Here is an 18200-nt window from a genome sequence, read left to right as displayed (position 1 = left end):
GCTGCTATGGCTCAATGCTATAGAGCCGTGGGAGTTGTAGTTTTAAACAACTTTTACTTATCTTTGCTAAAGAGTGCAGGTGCTTCCCCAAGCTGTAACTCCCATGATTCCAGACCATTGAGCCGTAGCAGTTAAAGTGGTGCTAAACCACATTAATTTTGCAGTGTAGATCAGTGGTTCTCAACCTGTGGGTCCCCAGGTGTTTTGCCTACAACTCCCAGAAATCCCAGCCAGTTTACCAGCTGTTAGGATTTCTGGGAGTTGAAGACGAAAACATCTGGGGACCCACAGGTTGAGAACTACTGGTGAAGATGCTCCCATAGCCCAACCACCAAACCACGAGACCACACTGGCTCTCTTGATAATTTATATGTACACTAGCTGTGCCCGGCCACGCGTTGCTGTGGCGAAGTATGGTGGTATGGGAAATAAAGTATTGAGGTATTGGTGGTAGTTAAGGTCAAGGGTAAAGGTTTTCCCCAGACATTAAGTCCAGTAGTGTCTTACTCTGTAGGTTGGTGCTCATCTCCATTTCTAAGCCGAAGAGCCGGCGTTGTCCGTAGACTCCTCCAAGGTCATGTGGGATGACTACATGGAGCGGCGTTACCTTCCCGCCGGAGCAGTACCTATTGATGCACTCACATTTGCATGTTTTCGAACTTCTGGGTTGGCAGAAGCTGGAGCTAACAGTGGGGGCTCTCTCCGCTCCCCCAATTCAAACCTGTGGCCTTTCAGTCCAGAAGTTCAGCAGCTGAGCGCTTTAACACGCTGCGCCATCAGGGGATATTATTTCCTAAAGGTTGTGAATATACAATATTTCTGATTGGTTTTTTTTGTTTGTTGGAGGCAAGTATGAATGCTGCAATTAGGAAAAATGATTAGGATGTAATGGCCTTGCAGCTTTAAAGCCTGGCTGTTTCCTCCCTGAGTGAATTTTTTGTTGGGAGGTGTTAGCTGGCCCTGATTGTTTCCTGTCTGGAATTCCCTTGTTTTCAGAGTGGTGTTGTTTGCGATATTTTATGTGCTTCTACTGTCTGTGGCCCTGAGAAAACAGAGGATTTTCCAGACTTTGATGATGGGAATACTTTGTTGGGAGGTGTTAGCTGGCCCTGATTGTTTCCTGTCTGGAATACCCTTGTTTTCAGAGTGATGTTGTTTGCGATATTTTATGTGCTTCTACTGTCTGTGGCCCTGAGAAAACAGGATTTGCCAGACTTTGATGATGGGAATACTTTGTTGGGAGGTGTTAGCTGGCCCTGATTGTTTCCTGTGTGGAATTCCCCTGTTTATTTACTGTCCTGGTTTTAGAGATTATATTCTGCGTTATTCTATCCCAGTAATTATTTCATATTAAAGAAGAATCTCACTTATCCAACATTCGCTTATACAATGTTCTGGATTATCCAACGCAGTCTGCCTTTTCATAATCAATGTTTTTGTAGTCAGTGTTTTAAATTCATTGTGATATTTTAGTGGTAAATTTGTAAATACAGTACAGCAGAGTCTCACTTATCCAACATAAACGGGCCGGCAGAACGTTGCATAAGCGAATATGTTGGATAATGAGGAATTAAGGATAACCCTATTAAACATCAAATTAAGTTATGATTTTACAAATTAAGCACCAAAACATCATGTTAGACAACAAATTTGTCAGAAAAAGTAGTTCAGTACACAGTAATGCTATATAGTAATTACTGTATTTATGAATTTAGCACCAAAATATCACGATATATTGAAAGCATTGACTACAAAAATGCGTTGGATAATCCAGAACGTTGGATAAGCGAGTGTTGGATAAGTGAGACTCTACTGTAAATACTACATAGCATTACTGCTCATGGAACTTTTTCTGTCAAATTTGTTGTATAATATGATGTTTTGGTACTTAATTTGTATAACGATTACCTAATTTGATGTTTAATTGGCTTTTCCTGAATCCCTTCTTATTATCCAACATATTCACTTATCCTGCCGGCCTGTTTACGTTGGATAAGTGAGACTCTACTGTATATTTCTAATCTTATATTATCTGCTCAGAACTGGATTATCTGAGGCCCCTTCTTCACAGCTGTATAAAATGCACACTGAAGTGGATTATATGGCCGTGTGGAGTCAAGATAATCCAGTGCAAAGCAGATAATATAAGATTATAAATGGGTTATATAGCTGGGTGGAAGGGCCTTGAGTCTACACTGCCATATAATCCAGTGCAAATCTGATAATCTGTGGAAGAAGTCTAAGTGAGGCCTAAATCTGCCTGTCCCCTAACTGAAACCTGGCTGTCCCTTGGTTGCTAGGCAACCAAGTGGGCAGAGATTAGCCCTCTAAACTGGCAGCAATTGGATAAAAAAAATTATTGCTCTCCCTCTAATTAGGACTTTATTTTTCTTTTCTTTTTGTTGTATCAACCTTGAGGCGTGGATGATGGGTTGTGTTGTCAAATTTTGAGGTTGGGGGGCCTGTACTTTTGTTGTTTTGTGAATTGCTGTGATGCCATCACTCTTTTATATATATAGATTTCTATATGACTTTCTCATCTTTCCCCTATCAGTATGTTTATCCTTATCAGATGTGCTTAGCATTATTTTCTGTGGGTGAGCAGATGGTGACTCGTAGATGAGATATGTTCTGTATCTCAAAAACTAGAGCGGATAGGGGGAAACTGGGGCCATTTTTGGGATCAGTGGGTCAATTATACCCTGCAAAATACGTGCCTTGACAACCTATATACTATAGAGCTGTATTGAGAACAGAGCTGCATGGAAGGAAATCCCACAAAGTTTCTCTGTAATGCATTTCCTAGCGAATATGCATGCCCAGAGGCTCCTTCTACACTGTCATATACTCCAGGTTATCAAAGCAGATAATTTATATTATCTGCCTTGAACTGGATTATTTGAGTCTACACTGCCATATAATCCAGGTCAAAACAGATATTCTGGATTTTATATGGCAATGTTGAAGGGGCCATGTTGGGTGTCCCTTATCCAGAAGTGTTCAGTGTTTTGGATTTTGGCACACTTGCATATATAGGTAATGTGATATCTCGGAGATGGTCTTAACGTAACATTCATTGATATTTCATATATACCTTATAGTAAAGGTAAAGGTTTCCCCTTGACACTAAGTCGAGTCCCACTCTGGGGGTGGTGCTCATCTCCATTTCTAAGCCAAAGAGCCAGCGTTGTCTGTAGATGCCTCCAAGGTCATGTGGCCAGCATGACTGCATGGAGTGCTGTTACATTCCCGTCGAAGCAGTACCTATTGATCTACTCACATTTGCATGTTTTCGAACTGCTAGGTTGGCAGAAGCTGGGGCCAGCAACGAGAGCTCACCCCGTCCCACAGATTCAAACCGCCAACCTTCTGGTCAGCAATTTTGCAGCTTAGCAGTTTAACCTGCTGCACCACTGCGGCCTCATATACCTTATACTCATAGGTATACAATATTTTAATAACTGTGTGCATGGAACAATTTGTATACATTGAGCATCAGAAGCAAGGGTGTCATTATCTCAACTACTGATATGAATGATTTTGAAATATTGTAGATTTCAGAATTCTGGATAACAGATGCTCAACTTGTATTGCATTTTTTTTTAAAAAAAGGAAAAAAAATGACTTGTTACCTGGAGACTTGCTTAGGTCTCTGGAGCTATGAGTTCTTTGGGTTATTTCCATTTCCACTGGCTTTAATGCTCACTTGTCTTATAAAAAACAAAAGTGGTATTTTCATCATATTTATATCATGGTCTAGTAAGGAAAACAAAACTTCAACTCAGAAATGACCACGAGTACTGTACTTTTATTTGTTAATAAATATCTTAATAAACAGGCTTACTCCATCTGTAAGACCTGATAATGCCTTTTAGGAAATAATAGAAAAATAAAATACAATAATCATCGGTAACTTGTACGTTGTACAAATATCTTATTATGTTGCTCAGCATGTAGCTTTGCCAAACCCCATATTCTTTCTGCAAATAGATGGCATATGAATGTAATTCACCTTAAAACGCCCTAGTTGTGAGAACTGAGCATTTTATTACACTACTAACTTATAGGCATGCCAGCACATGAAAATTTACATGGAACATCATATTATTATTATAGTAGTAGATTTCAAATGAGGAAAATATTAACACCTCTCAAGTAAATGAGGATTACTTCATGTCTACTTTCTAGCAAATGAAAATATCTATATTTCCTCTTGGGATCACAGCTCAGTATGTTAAACTTTCATCAGAGCAATATTCCTGTCTTATTACTATAAATTTATGAAAGAAAGAGAAGTGAAATATGAGTGACTGAAATCTCTTAAACTAGAATAATGGTGAACATTAGGGCATAAGAGGAAAATGTCAGATTTAAAAAATGGACACCAAGCTCTTCTCTTCAAACATAATGGCTTTAAGTTGCAGTTGGCAATAAAGCAGAGACAAATAAATATTCATAACCAGCAATGGACATAACTTTAAGTCAAAGAAATAGAAACATCCCAGTTCAAAGAATGATATGTGCTCCTAATATTCACATGCACCAAGGACCAGGGAGGAAGAGATGTTCATTTTCCAATCAGAAGACATGGGAACCTGTGCAAAAACTGGCTTCCTCCCTTGAAATATGTGCAGAGCCGGCCCTAGGTATTTTTCAAGTGTAGGCGAACAGCATTTTGCCCCCCCCCCCCCCCAAACCAATCACTGAAAAATAAAAGCGTTGGATAAGCGAAAATGTTGGATAATGAGGGATTAAGGAAAAGCCTATTAAACATCAAATTACATTAAGATTTTACAAATTAAGCACCAAAACATCATGTTTTACAAGAAATCAACAGAAAATGCAGTCTCGACTGTGGCCCCGTATATTTTGCGCCCCAAGCGACCGCTTAATTCGCCTCATTGTTAGACTCATTGTGAAGATTTTCAGATGGGGAGAATCTTCCACAGGAGACCCTGAATTCAGGGCAAACTGTTTGATGTGGGCAAAACTTTTAGTTGTGAACTGCTATAGAGTATTTACTCTAAAGTAAATTCTAAGCTTTTAACAGAAACTGTAGTCATTTAGTGAAATATTGTGTTTATAGGACAGATCTTGAGAGCTGTCATGGATTTGCTTCTGCTTCAGGTCCTTTCAAATAGTTGTGCATTATTTTGTACAGTTGTCTCTCCACATTTGTGATTTTGACTTTTGTGTATTTGATTATACATGAATTTGATTAAAATATTCTATCTAGGAACCTCAAGATCCTCCAGTAACCTTATGGTCAACTTCCTCCAGTCTGTTTTTGCACTACAACCAACAAAATAGATAGATTCTGCACCTGAGGACCAGAAGTACAGTAGTGTGAAGCTTCCCTACCAATAACCAGACCATGCCCATACTGTTCTCACCGGTTGATCATTATCACAATGAAGTGGAATGAAATAGTGATATTCAAATTAGTTACTGAATTAGTGAGAAGGGGTCAGTAATAGATTATTTCAACATGAAAAAGTTACATTCCCACCAATTGTGTAGCACAATAACATTAGGGGAACACTGACACCATGTGATAAAGCTAAGTGAGACTAAACTGCTATGATGGCACGGTGTTGTGGTATCTTTTTGTGTGTACAAAAAGATACCACAACAGATGGTAGAGCATGGGTGTAGAAGCAAAATATACCCCAATGAAGGAAATAAACTATTTTCCATTCCTTTTGAACCAAAGTTTTATTGTGATTGAGGTTGAGTGGATGTACAGCACTTTTAGAGCAGGCGTCAGAGCTGACACATTGCAGAAGTGAGGTGCAGATTGGTTTCAGTAAAATAAAAGTCCATGTAATGCTGTCTTATATTAGGTCAAATGCTAGGATTATTAGTCCTAGGCTTCAAGCAGCCCCTCCCCAGCCATTTGACTTACCCCCTCACTCCAAAAGAATGTATGGTAGTATTTCCACAGGGTGAAAAGAGTCCTGATTCCCTTCTGTGATTATTGTCCATGACCACAGGTTCATCTCAAGATAGCAGACCATGTCTTTCTTATCTCCAGACACATTGTTCTATGAGGTCACTTATACTTCACCAACGTGAAGGAGAGCATGAAAGATCCCCACATACCTCCTGCTCCTTATAAGCCTGCCATGCAGCCTCCATGGATGCTGGGGAACAAACCCAACCTGTGATAAACCCTACAAAGTGTCCACCTCTCAGGCTGAATTTACACTGCCATATAATCCAGTTTCAGAATGCAAATTAACTGCATTGAACTGGACTATATGGCAGTGTGGATTCAAATAATCCAGTTCAAGGCACTGGATTATATGGCAATGTGGATCTAGCTTCAAAAATAATTTTTATCCCATGTTTTCAATTGGTTTGGTAACATAATAGGGACTAAATCCAACATTATATTAGTGGCCAACCACAAGTAAGATAGGATTTTGTTCCCCTCTTTTCTGCAGTCATAAAAACCTTCGAAGAGTTCCCCTTGGGATCTGCAGAGGGAAGTGGATGGTGTTTTCTGTGATACTGTTAACAGAAGCAGCTCCATCTGAGGACAACTCCATGGGATCTTGGCCCAAGTCCCCTTTAATAATACTCAGTGGTTTAAAATTATTTTGCATTTTCCAGCTGAAAGGAAACAAAGATTTCAACAGTAAGAAATAAGAGAAAGAGAGAAAGAGTGTTTCTGTGTCACTTGAATTTTGCAAGTTGTCTTGCAAACCCAGCATATTCCTATTGGCATAGATATCTAGTCTGAACTCCTTCAAAAGTTTCTCACTTGCTTTTGGCAAAGATAGAGAATTTTAATACAAAATCAATAAATATGGATCTAATTTAAAAGTTGCCTCGCACAGGAGGTCCATGTACATATTAAAACACATCATCATGTCAACAAGTTATCATGATCCCACCCACCACAAGGAATAAAGTAGTTTCATTTAGTCACCCTTTATTTTAATGTTTTGAACTGACATCTATGATACTATTCTTAAAATATTTTAAGAGGCGTTATTGACTTGTCTTTCCAGTCTATATTTTGCAGAAAAAACCTGACATATCTATTTAATTAAATTCTATGTGTATGCAAATTTACATATTTTCTGCTGAATAGTGAACTCATTTGGATAGAAGAGGGAGACTTTTGTAGATACACATAAAGTCTACATATATTATTATGCTAAAATATTCATATACTTGAAGAAATAGCAATTTGCACTTATACCATGTAGAAAGAGAAGGATTTTCCTATTGGGAGCATAAACATATGAAACACCCTCTTAATATGCAGCTTGAAAAATTGGAAATTGTATTTTAAGAGCATTCTTTTGTAGTTACAACAAATCAAGATCATTCATACACAGGGGAAAAAACCAGGAGATTTAAAAAACTTAAGTAATGTTACTTAAATATTTCATACCTTTTCTCTTTCTTTAGATGATTAGAAAAATATATTTAATAAATGTTTATATTGTGACTTTTTTCTAACATTTTCTATTGAAAATATATATATTTCGACAGAATGATAAATCAAAGTTTTCATATATGGTACACTGATGAATGTAGAACATGCAACTTTTCAGCCATACATATGGAAGGGTGTAGATGCATACATTTAAGTTTGTGGAAGGATTTGTCTGTATAGTTTTAACAAAAGTTGAATAGTTGCAAGTATTGTTAGTCCTCCGCTGGTATAGATGAATCTCAGAATTAAATACATCTTGAAAGTAATGCTTCTCCATTCAGTGGTTTCAGGTGTTGCCATTCACGTTGACGTTCTTGTGACGTTCAATGCAGAATGTGGACAAGGGAAAAAAAATAATAAGCTTTGTGTGGTGCAAGTTCCCTTCAGGTGCAAAGCACCCCTATGTGAACACAGAAACTGATAAGGATTTAGTTGGTGGATTAATTCAGATATACCAAGATTAAAATGTCCAAAAGGACTTGGTGAGTAAGTATCTTCTCAACAGACACAATAATCCACACCAGATAACCATGATTTTACTGTAATATTTAAAAAATCATTTTTTTTGTTTGTATTCATGGATTCATTGATTTTTCATGGATTCATGGATTTTGCCACCTTGATAACATCCAAAGGGACTTTCCCAAACTAATAGCCATTTCATGGCTTCTAAAACCAGATTGTTTCAGCTAGCCAGTCTTCATATGGAGCTGCTTGCTCTCTGGATGGCAAACCATAAAAGAGGGTGGCTATTTCTTGGTGGATCTCTCTGAAGAGCTCAGTACAAAGGCAAACTCTTTATTGTGACAATCCCTGGCCAGTGCAGGACTTCTTGTTTGAGGTATAGCTCTAATCTACACTCCAGAATTTCACTAGAACCTAATAGGGGTGGCATGGAAAAATGAACACCACAGTGATGGCAGACAAGTGGAAAAGCTCAGAGGAAAAGGAAAGATATATTTTATGTACAAAGTTGGATGTTGAAAACTACAACTTGTATGGCTGCTTTCCCGTAATAGATGAAGAGCAAAACCCCAGCAAACATTAAAATTAGCATTTCCTCCAGAAATCATATTGAAATACATGAAGCAAAGTTTGTTTCTTCTAATCTTGCAAACATGACCTGACACACCAAATGAGAGTCTGCTTGCATGCGTAAACATGAATCCGTTAGACTGAATTCCAAACTTGCAAAAGGGCAGTCAAAAAGTATTAGTATCTGTTCAATGCTGTGATGCTTTAAAATGTTGAAATCAATCCAATTTCTTTCATGAGCTTAGAAAGGTAAATCTGAATTACAGCTGCATTACACCAAAATTCAGCTATAGAAAAATAAATAACGATTAACCATTACATGGCAAGTCAATTAGAACTGCTTACTTAAATTGGTTAAAAGGATCAGCTTGGGTCATGTTCCTACTACAGCTGTCTGTCTAAAATGCACAGCTACAAATTGTAAACTGTTAAGTGATAATTACGCTGACATTTTTGTATAGTTAAATTAATCTTTTGTTTTGTTTGCGTGCTGGCCATAAAATGTATATCAGGAGTACAGAGAGTATAGTGTTGCTTCATATAATGGTATAAAAGCACTGCACTATCCCTACATGTGACAAATATGCAATTGTGCATGGCTTTCAGAGCATGCAAATCTGCTCATTTCATGTACAGAACAGTATATATCCCATGCAGAGTTAGATGATGTTTCCCAATAGATCTATGCATGTTTTGAGGAGGATACAGATATTTTTGAGCTTTTACTTTCAGGTATATTATATGGCTATTGCTATAACTGGAAGGACAAGTACCTAAGATATTAACCTGATAAATTAATTCACATCCTGTATCTCAGCCTGATTTGCCTAATCAATAGATGTTTCATGATACTGATATTTCCCCTCTTTCCCTTTCCTGTCTCACCCTTTTTTTGCATTGTACTGATATTGTGACCTTTGGTCATTAACGGATAATAGCATGAACCTATCTGAAAGTCACTAGAACAATTTCCCATTTCTATTGATTGGCATATATGACAAATCAAGAAGGGATAGATGATGATATCCCCAAGACAGGGAAACAAAGGCGTAAAAGTGTCATTTTCCATGAAACTGTATTTTGAAAATGTCTTTTAAATGTTTAGTATTCAAATTAAAATATTAGTTGGCCTACAGAGAATAGGTATGCTACAATAAAATTGCAATAGTTAGAGTAGGATTTCCCTTGATGCAAAACAGCAAATGCTTTAGGGTGTGAAACCAAAGTAGAAATTTATAATGATAAATTCTGCATATATTCATTGTGCAGACTAAATTATAACAATCATGTATTGCATGTTGTTCAAAACAGCCTCTGTGGGGATAGTTCATTATGTAGAGGCTATACAGAGGATTTAAAAAATAAATGAATAACAGTAAACTGCTCAATAATTCATTTTGCAAGTAATCACTCTGAACTTGATATCCAAACAAATAGATTTTACAATGGTCATCACAAAAATGTGACAGCCTTTTATCTTTTCCATCACTTCAGCTTGTTCACACGCACAAGGAATCACTATAAGTTGTCATTGTTCATTTGGCCAAGAATTCTTACAGCTTCCATACCAGCAATCCAACTAGTACAAAGTAAACGTAACAATACAACCCATATATTTGGAATTTAGTTAACAATAAAATAAATATTTATGTCAAACTCTTTTTTCTTGATTGCACATTTTATACTGGAAGCTAAATGTTCACAAAACATGAAAAGAAATGTCAATTACTTTCTTTTTTTGTAATCTACCATCAAATCCTAATACATCAAGAAGGTAGCCATTCCAAGCCACAAAGGCTTTAACTTTCAAGGAAGTCCATGAAAGTTTCCCAAAGACTTCTACAGTTATACAAAGTTTTATATCCATCCTGAGTTATTTCCCATTGTATAGCAACAGTCTTGCAGTGGGCCAGGATGTTATTAACAGTTAGTTGAGGGAGAAACTATGCTGTGTGGATTAAAAAATTCCAAGATGGAAGCATTAACGTAAACATTATGTGTTTATAGTATGAGTAGTAGGAAGTTGCAGTTCTTGAAGCTGGGAAGAGCAGAAAGTAGGAATGAGAGTATCTTCCATTTTAGTAATGCTGAGGCACAAAACACAGTCACTTTTAGTACTTTCATACATGAAATCCTTTCTCCTGTATGTGCATCATGTGTATTCGCAAAGTCTGTAAACTGCTCACTATTCGTCTCTGGTGTCCAATAAGTACAACACCAATTCTTCTAATGTCACTGCAAAACAAAGATAAGTTGAGAAATCATTCTGGCAAAAGCAAGTTGAGAAAATAACATGGTCAGCCTAGCAAATTTTTCGTGTGATCTCTGAAATGCTTTAAAACAGAAGCAAAGGTTGAACTGGTACATTTAAAAGAAAACCACACAACAGGTACTTGGAGTTAGAAACTTATCCCAAAATATCCTTTGTGATTGGTCTGAATGCTGTTTTGAGGTCATTCTGGGCTACTCCTGTTCAATTTCTTTGTGATTTGTATGTTTTTTAGTTTTCATTATAGTTTTTAAAAGTATTTCTATACACTATTTAATGTATATACTTCTGATGACTTTTAACGTGGGCTATTAATATGTGTATTAGGGGGAATGAATAGAATAGAAATGAACGGCCTAGCTGAGTATACCTTGGGTACCTGGAATGAGGGGCAAGATCTATGTGCCATACAATCCAGTTTCAGAATTCAGATTAACTGCTTTGAACTGAATTATATGAGTCTACACTGTCATAAAATCCAATTCAATGCAGTTAATCTGCATTCAGAAACTAGATTATAGGGCCTAAGAAAATCCCGAGAGAGAGAAATCTGGGTTCATTCTGGGCTACCCCTGTTCAATTTCTTTGTGATTTGTATGTTTTTAGTTTTCATTATAGTTTAAAAAAGTATTTGGTATACTTACTCAATATTCATTCTTGAAACAAGATCCATAGTTGTGTACCCTGCTGCCATGAAGTTAGTTCTGTATTGGCCCATTTTTATTGAGTCCAGCCAATCACTGACTGATATAAAGAAAGGGTATTCTGGAATTTCACCAGGTGAATCTGGCATTCTGCAGAAAGAAATGTAGATGCAAGACATGAAAAGAAAGGGACAAAACCAGCCAACCAAACTAAAAGAAACACCACTCCTATATATTCATGGTTTTCTGACAGCCTATTTCTTAAATTACATAAATCAAGTTCACATTCTAATCTCAGAGCAGTCGATTTCACAACTGCAGATTCCTCTTCCTCCTACTTCATGAATCAAATCAGAATTTCAACAACTCAAATTGTTTTAAAGATTCCATTCCACTGAAAGCAACAAGTCAGTTTCTAGAGCAAAATAAAAGATTTTTCTATTTGACATTTTTCTTTTTGATTTAATATAATTAAAATGTATTCCCAAGTTGTAAACTATCATACAGCTAGGTGCCTGTAAATCCAATTGAACCAAATCTTATTATTGTCCAAATGTCCAGTGCTGTAGAACATTAGGCTATAATTTTTAGAATAAAAAGTCAGTTTGATAAGATATTAAATACTTATAATGTAAGAATGCTGAAGATATCTGGCCACCAAGATTTGAAGCATTATTCACATAACTAAAATCTTTATTTTGGATACTATTGCTTTACTATTTGGTCTTTTATGGTTCAGAATGGCACTTCGCATGAATATCCAACTGTCATATAATGGATACATGTTTGGTGCAAATAATGAACTAAAGTGTTTTGATTATGTTGCATATATCTCATATTGTCAGTGGTATGAAGACCAAACAAAGACTCATATTCACTTTTTTCTTATCAATGTAAGTTTCCTATATGATAAATCAATTTAAAATACTTATTTCACAATTAAGAAGCCAGAGGGACAAGGAACAGAATAGATATAACATTGAATACCTGCCACAAATAGTTTAATAACTAAGGAACTCATAGTAAACTCCAAAACATATGTTTGGTCGGAAAGCCAGCAAATGCAATTCAGACAAATTTATCAGGCACAGAATAACAATTGTTGGTGTCCCTGACATAGACATAAACATAGACACCACAAAGCGATAAGAAAGTTTGAGTAGCAAAACCCCTTAATCATCAGAATAATCATATAGCACTGAACAGACGCCTTCTACACAAGGCATAAAGCAAAAGTCTTACTGACCAGGGCTCCAAGAAACATATGGATTATACCTATCTAAAATTTGCCTTATTTGATCTAAAGGAACACTATTAATATTAATAATTCAAGAAACTGTCAAAAAGTGATGGCCACGGCCTTAAACGTTTTAGCGGGATCAAACATTTGTGATAACAAAATGTCATATGAAGTTTCTGACAGAGATGTGACCCTAGAGTTTTCTAAACCATAAAGCTCCATAGTCTGTGCTATTAGATCTTGTATGAAAGATCTAATATTGTAATTGGAGTTATTCTTCTTGTGTCACGATTGAACTTCTGTCATTTATTCTCTCTGCTGAAGTTTGTTTTGTATTGCATTTTTTTTAAAAAGGGAACTATTTAACTCCAGTGGAGAAATTGTCTGTGATACAAACTGTGTGGATCATAGCATTTCCACAGGAGTGACAGGAATCATTTACATGTGCAAAATACACCAGAGTCAATCCACAGCAATACTCTCTCCTTCTCTTTGATTGTGTGGGCACATTTGCTGATATCAGCAAAGGCACCCATCAACAGCCAGGAGCCCTCTGAAGCTCTATAGCTGTTCTGCCACAATGATGGGACAACAGCACAGGCCAAATCCATCCCCTCATTGTCGCAAGGAAAGCAGCATCAACCCATTGTGGACAGTAGACTGGTTCTCATTGGACTGGTCTGCTGTCCACTCTACCCAAAGTGTGGTGCTGCTCCAAAGTTATGACGAAACTCCAGAATGTTCCCTGATGTTCTCTGCTTTACCCAACGTTAAGGACTGGAAGTCCTTGGACATCATGTAGACTTCCAGGATTTCTGGTCCACTTTGGGTTTTTAGGCTAATGTGGATAAACCCTTAGTCTAGGAAGAGACTAGGCATATTAAATTAACAATTCAGTCTAGCACTGCTGAAGCATACAGCTCATTTTCCTCCCTGCATTAAGGCATTATCAGAATTATATTATCAGAATCTTCTCCCCCTGGGGAAGAAGAGCGGTATATAAATAAATTAATTAAATAAATAATTCTCCATAATCACATGGTTTATATTAATTTGTGAAAATTCCTAGTGGAAACTTCAAAAATCACAAAAAGGCCATTTGCCATAGTCACAAAATCAGTGTATCCATGGTGACTGTCCTCCATGTGAACATGTCACTTGAAATACTCAAAGCCCATTTCCTTTCCTTTCCTTTCCTTTCTTTCTTTCTTTCTTTTTTTTTTTTGGGTGGGGGGGGGGGGGGAAGTAATCTATTACAGGGTGCAATGAAGAAAGGAAAGCTAGAATGCCACCACGAAGGCTGGTGAGGAGGGATAAGCCTAGAAAAAAATAGCTCACTTTCCTACTGAAAAGTCTCATTTTGTGCAATTTTGCAATTGACATAGCTTTAATTGGTAGCAGCTATCACATAAAGAGTTCATAGGTGAATCTTACACAAGTATATCCTCTACTAGCGTATGAAGAGAGCTTGGGTTGCGTATCAATTTATCTAGGAAGCTGACAATGTCAATGAACTTTGGCCGATGGTTTCTTTCCTTTTGCCAACAATGAAGCATTAGCTGGTGGAGGGAAGCTGGGCAGCCCATGGGAGCAGGAAGCCGGTAACCTTCTTCTATGGACAGAATGACCTGAGTAGAAAAAAGAGAAAGAAGGAGAAACCAAAGCAGGTCAAGCAGTGGGGCTTTCAATGGTATAGGCAAGTTGAAGAATTAGAGCCAGTGTATGTAGTATTTTCAGTATTGGAGTAGGACTCCAGGAGACCATAGTTAAATCTCTTCTTGGCCATAGAGATCCACTGGGTGACCTTAGGCACATTATGCTTCCTTGCCTCAGAGGAAAGCAATTCTAAATTCTCTGTGAACAAATTTTACTAAGAAAACCTCACTTTAGGTTTGCTTTAGGGTCACCATAAATTGAAAACAACTTGAAGGTTCACAACAACAAAGTCAAAAATCAGTAGCTTGTATCTTTGGCCCCACTATAAACAAAATAAAAACGTCTTTGTTGTTGTGTATGAGTAGCAACTTCAACTTCAACAAACTACACTTACACTTCAGTTTTTAAAAATTCCCTCTGTTATGCGCTGATCTGTATATGCACACATGCAAATATGCTTGTATTTATTATATTCGTATGTGCTCATATACAGATCAACACATAATTGTATATTTTTTAAAAAAAGAAACCTTCCGGCGGATGTCCCCCATCCACCCTCGATTTTACTCCAAGACATGGAAGGGCTGTGAGGATGATGGGGGAAAAAAGCCCGGGACCGGCAGGTCTGTATGGTGACCTGCTCTGAGGTCCCAGGTTTTTTTGCCCCTCTTTTTAATTCCACATTTTGACATTGTGTGGTAGCGCTCTGAGATAGTATGACTTGATCAAGATCACTCACTGGGTTTCCATGGATGAGTGGAGATCTGAATTCTGGTCTCCAGTTATAGTCTCATACTCAAAACACAAAATCATACTGCCTCATACTAAAATGGAAAGACCATTACAGACTTACAACAGATTCTAATGTCACCATTTACAATGTATAGATTAGATACAATAAACTAGCTTACATGGAATGCTATGCACCCTAGGAAGTATGAATACTGAATAGATTTCTTATATTCATCAGCAACAACAGAGGAATTCTGGCCCAGTCGTTTTTCTTGGAATTTATTTCCCAGAATTTAATATCAGTGTCTAAGCATGCAATCACAAAATAATATACTTCAGAACACTAGAATGTCAGCATTCTATTTTCCACAGTGATCAGCAAGGAATTGAGTCCCTTATGGGAAGAAAGTGAAATATCACTCACTCATTCACTCCTGCTTAGGTGGATGTTTGTTGTAGCAGGATATAAGTCTTGTGGTCCAGTGCCCATGCGTGTCTCCCCACAGTAAAGTCCAGAAGCAGAAAAATCATATTTAGCATTTACAAGGCCCAGTGTGAAAGACTGTGAGCAAATATCCTCAGGTGAGCCATTTGAAAATATGTCAAAGAAGAACTCATACAAACCTGTTTTATGTATTTTTATGTAGACTTGTTTGATATAGTGACTGCATTTTACCATTCCCAAAGCTGTCTTTCAACTCAGTCTGTTGAGCTTTTTTACTTTTCATGCAAAGTTCAACCATACTGGCTAATGGTTATTAATTAAACAATAAGGAATGAAAGACTATGCAGTGCTCATAATTAATGGACACCTCCTAGTGCTTGTCACATACCTAATTATGCATAAATCAGCACCAACACAGCTTTGAGTGACTACAATAATAAACACTTACCAACAGACAGGGTAATATTTCTTATTTCAGAGTAATAAAATTAATGTGAAAAACTCATTAATATATTAATATAAAGAATATAGGTTTTTGCTCTGTGTTTTCAAGCTTTTGATGAATTACATGAATCTGAAATCCGTGTTCACATACTTTGGCTCAAATTGCTTGGCTTTAAGATGCTGAAATATGAAATGCATGAAATTTTGTCACCACTTTAAATGCCATGGCCCAATGCTATGGAATCATGGGAATTGTACATAGTTTTGTGAGGCATCAGCACTATTTGGCAGAGAAGGCTAAAGATCATGTAAGGCAACAGCTCACATGATTTCATAGCACTGAACCATGGCCAGTAAAGTGGTGCCAAACCTCATTAATTCTACAGTGTAGATACAGCCTCGTCTCCCATTGAAGGATTCTGTAGATTCATCTCTAGACACACGTACCACTTCAGATACTGATTTTTGCCAATTTCTACTGTGACTTATCATTTGAAAAAAATTCCTATGCGCACTGCACATGTCTTGTAGCGCAAAACAACAACATCAACAATGAAAGAACAATACAATATTTAAAAATGAAAACAATTTTAACCAACATAAACTTATCAGGATTTCAATGGGAATTGTGAGCCTGCTTCTGGCCAATGAGATAGTGAGCCTAAGTCTAAAATAATAATAATAATAATAATAATAATAATAATAATAATAATAATAATAATCCCATTGATCATATCCTCAGCTGCTGTCAGAAAATCGCACAGACAGACTAAAAACAGAGGCACAACTATGTGGCCCAAATGATTCATTGGAACTTATACCTCAAGTACCACCTCCCAGCAGCAAAGAACTGGTGGGATCACAAACCTGCAAAAGTATTGGAAAATGAGCACGCAAAGATACTGTGGGACTTCTGAATCCAGACTGACAAAGTTCTGGAACACAACACACCAGATATCACAGTTGTGGAAAAGAAAAAGGTTTGGATCATTGATGTCGCCATCCCAGGTGACAGTCGCATGGACGAAAAACAACAGGAAAAACTCAGCCGCTATCAGGACCTCAAGACTGAACTTCAAAGACTCTGGCAGAAACCAGTGCAGGTGGTCCCGGTGGTGATGGGCACATTGGGTGCTGTGCCAAAAGATCTCAGCCGGCATTTGGAAACAATAGACATTGACAAAATCACAATCTGCCAACTGCAAAAGGCCACCCTACTGGGATCTGCATGCGTCATCCGAAAATACATCACACTTGGGAAGTGTTCGACTTGTGGTTTTGTGATATGAAATCCAGCACATCTATCTTGTTTGCTGTGTCATAATAAAATAATAATAATAATAATACTTTATACCCCGCCACCATCTCCCCGTGGGGACCTGGGGCGGCTTACATGGGGCAGCGGCCCAAACAACATAAGGACAAAATATAAGCAACATAATACAAATCACAATATAAAAAGATAAAACAGTAGTATAATATATCAATTAAAACAACAATACAAGATAAAAAATGCATTTAAAACACATAAATGGTATTTATTCATTTACTACATTTATATCCTGCCCTTCTCACCCCGAAGAGCACCTAGAGCAGCTGTATGTACATTCAATATATTATATTATTAGCATAGCATAATATTAGCATTATATATTACTATATTGAACTATACCACTATACTGTGATATTATATGTAATATATAACATATAATTAATATTATTATATGGCATTATTATTAGTATTATATTTTATAACATGATAATATTATTATCAACATATGTATATACAATACATTATATTATTAAAACTGATATAGAAGTATTATATTATAAAACTGAGGGCAGGGGCCAGGTAAATGACCTTGGAGGGCCGCATCCGGCCCCCGGGCCTTAGTTTGGGGACCTCTGCTCTAAACTGTTGGATCCACACAAAAAATATGTTGGGAATTCTTTTTGGTAAACGCAATTCTTTCCTCCTCCATTTGTGGCATACTGAGTTCAGAAAACAGACTGAAGCAGCTAGGCTAGATGTAGATTTTGGCATACCTATAGTCAATCTAGTCAAATCAATGTGACTTATATTAGTCATGGTTTATTTATATTTTGTTGCACATATCCCATTTCCTCAGAAAAAATAGCTTCCTTTCTGCTTTGAGAATTATGTGCATGCCTGCACAATTATATATAATGGCTAGAGTGCTATTCAGAGTTAAGTGTGCCCAGCAATTGTAACTGGATAGCCTCAGTGACTATAAGAGGTTTATTCCTTGTTGTTGATGTTGCTA

General features: G+C 37.0%; 1 protein-coding gene across 8 annotated transcripts in view; it reads right to left on the bottom strand.

Annotated features, from left to right (window-relative positions):
* Nucleotides 1-3788: 3788 nt before the first annotated feature.
* Nucleotides 3789-18200, bottom strand: part of epha6 (EPH receptor A6) — a 579601-nt gene continuing 565189 nt past the window's right edge. For all 8 annotated transcript variants that reach the window (XM_062974910.1, XM_062974912.1, XM_062974911.1 and 5 more), the window contains 3 exons: nt 14073-14266; nt 11399-11548; nt 3789-10720 (listed from right to left, as the gene is read on the bottom strand). In XM_062974910.1, coding sequence (XP_062830980.1) covers nt 10606-10720; nt 11399-11548; nt 14073-14266 — 459 coding nt within the window. In that variant the 3' untranslated portion in view covers nt 3789-10605. The remainder of the gene's footprint in view (nt 10721-11398; nt 11549-14072; nt 14267-18200) is intronic.

The sequence above is a fragment of the Anolis carolinensis genome, chromosome 3 (genome assembly GCF_035594765.1).
Source record: "Anolis carolinensis isolate JA03-04 chromosome 3, rAnoCar3.1.pri, whole genome shotgun sequence".
In the NCBI taxonomy this organism is placed as follows: Eukaryota; Metazoa; Chordata; class Lepidosauria; order Squamata; family Dactyloidae; genus Anolis; species Anolis carolinensis.
This window is presented reverse-complemented; position numbering and strand designations above follow the sequence as displayed.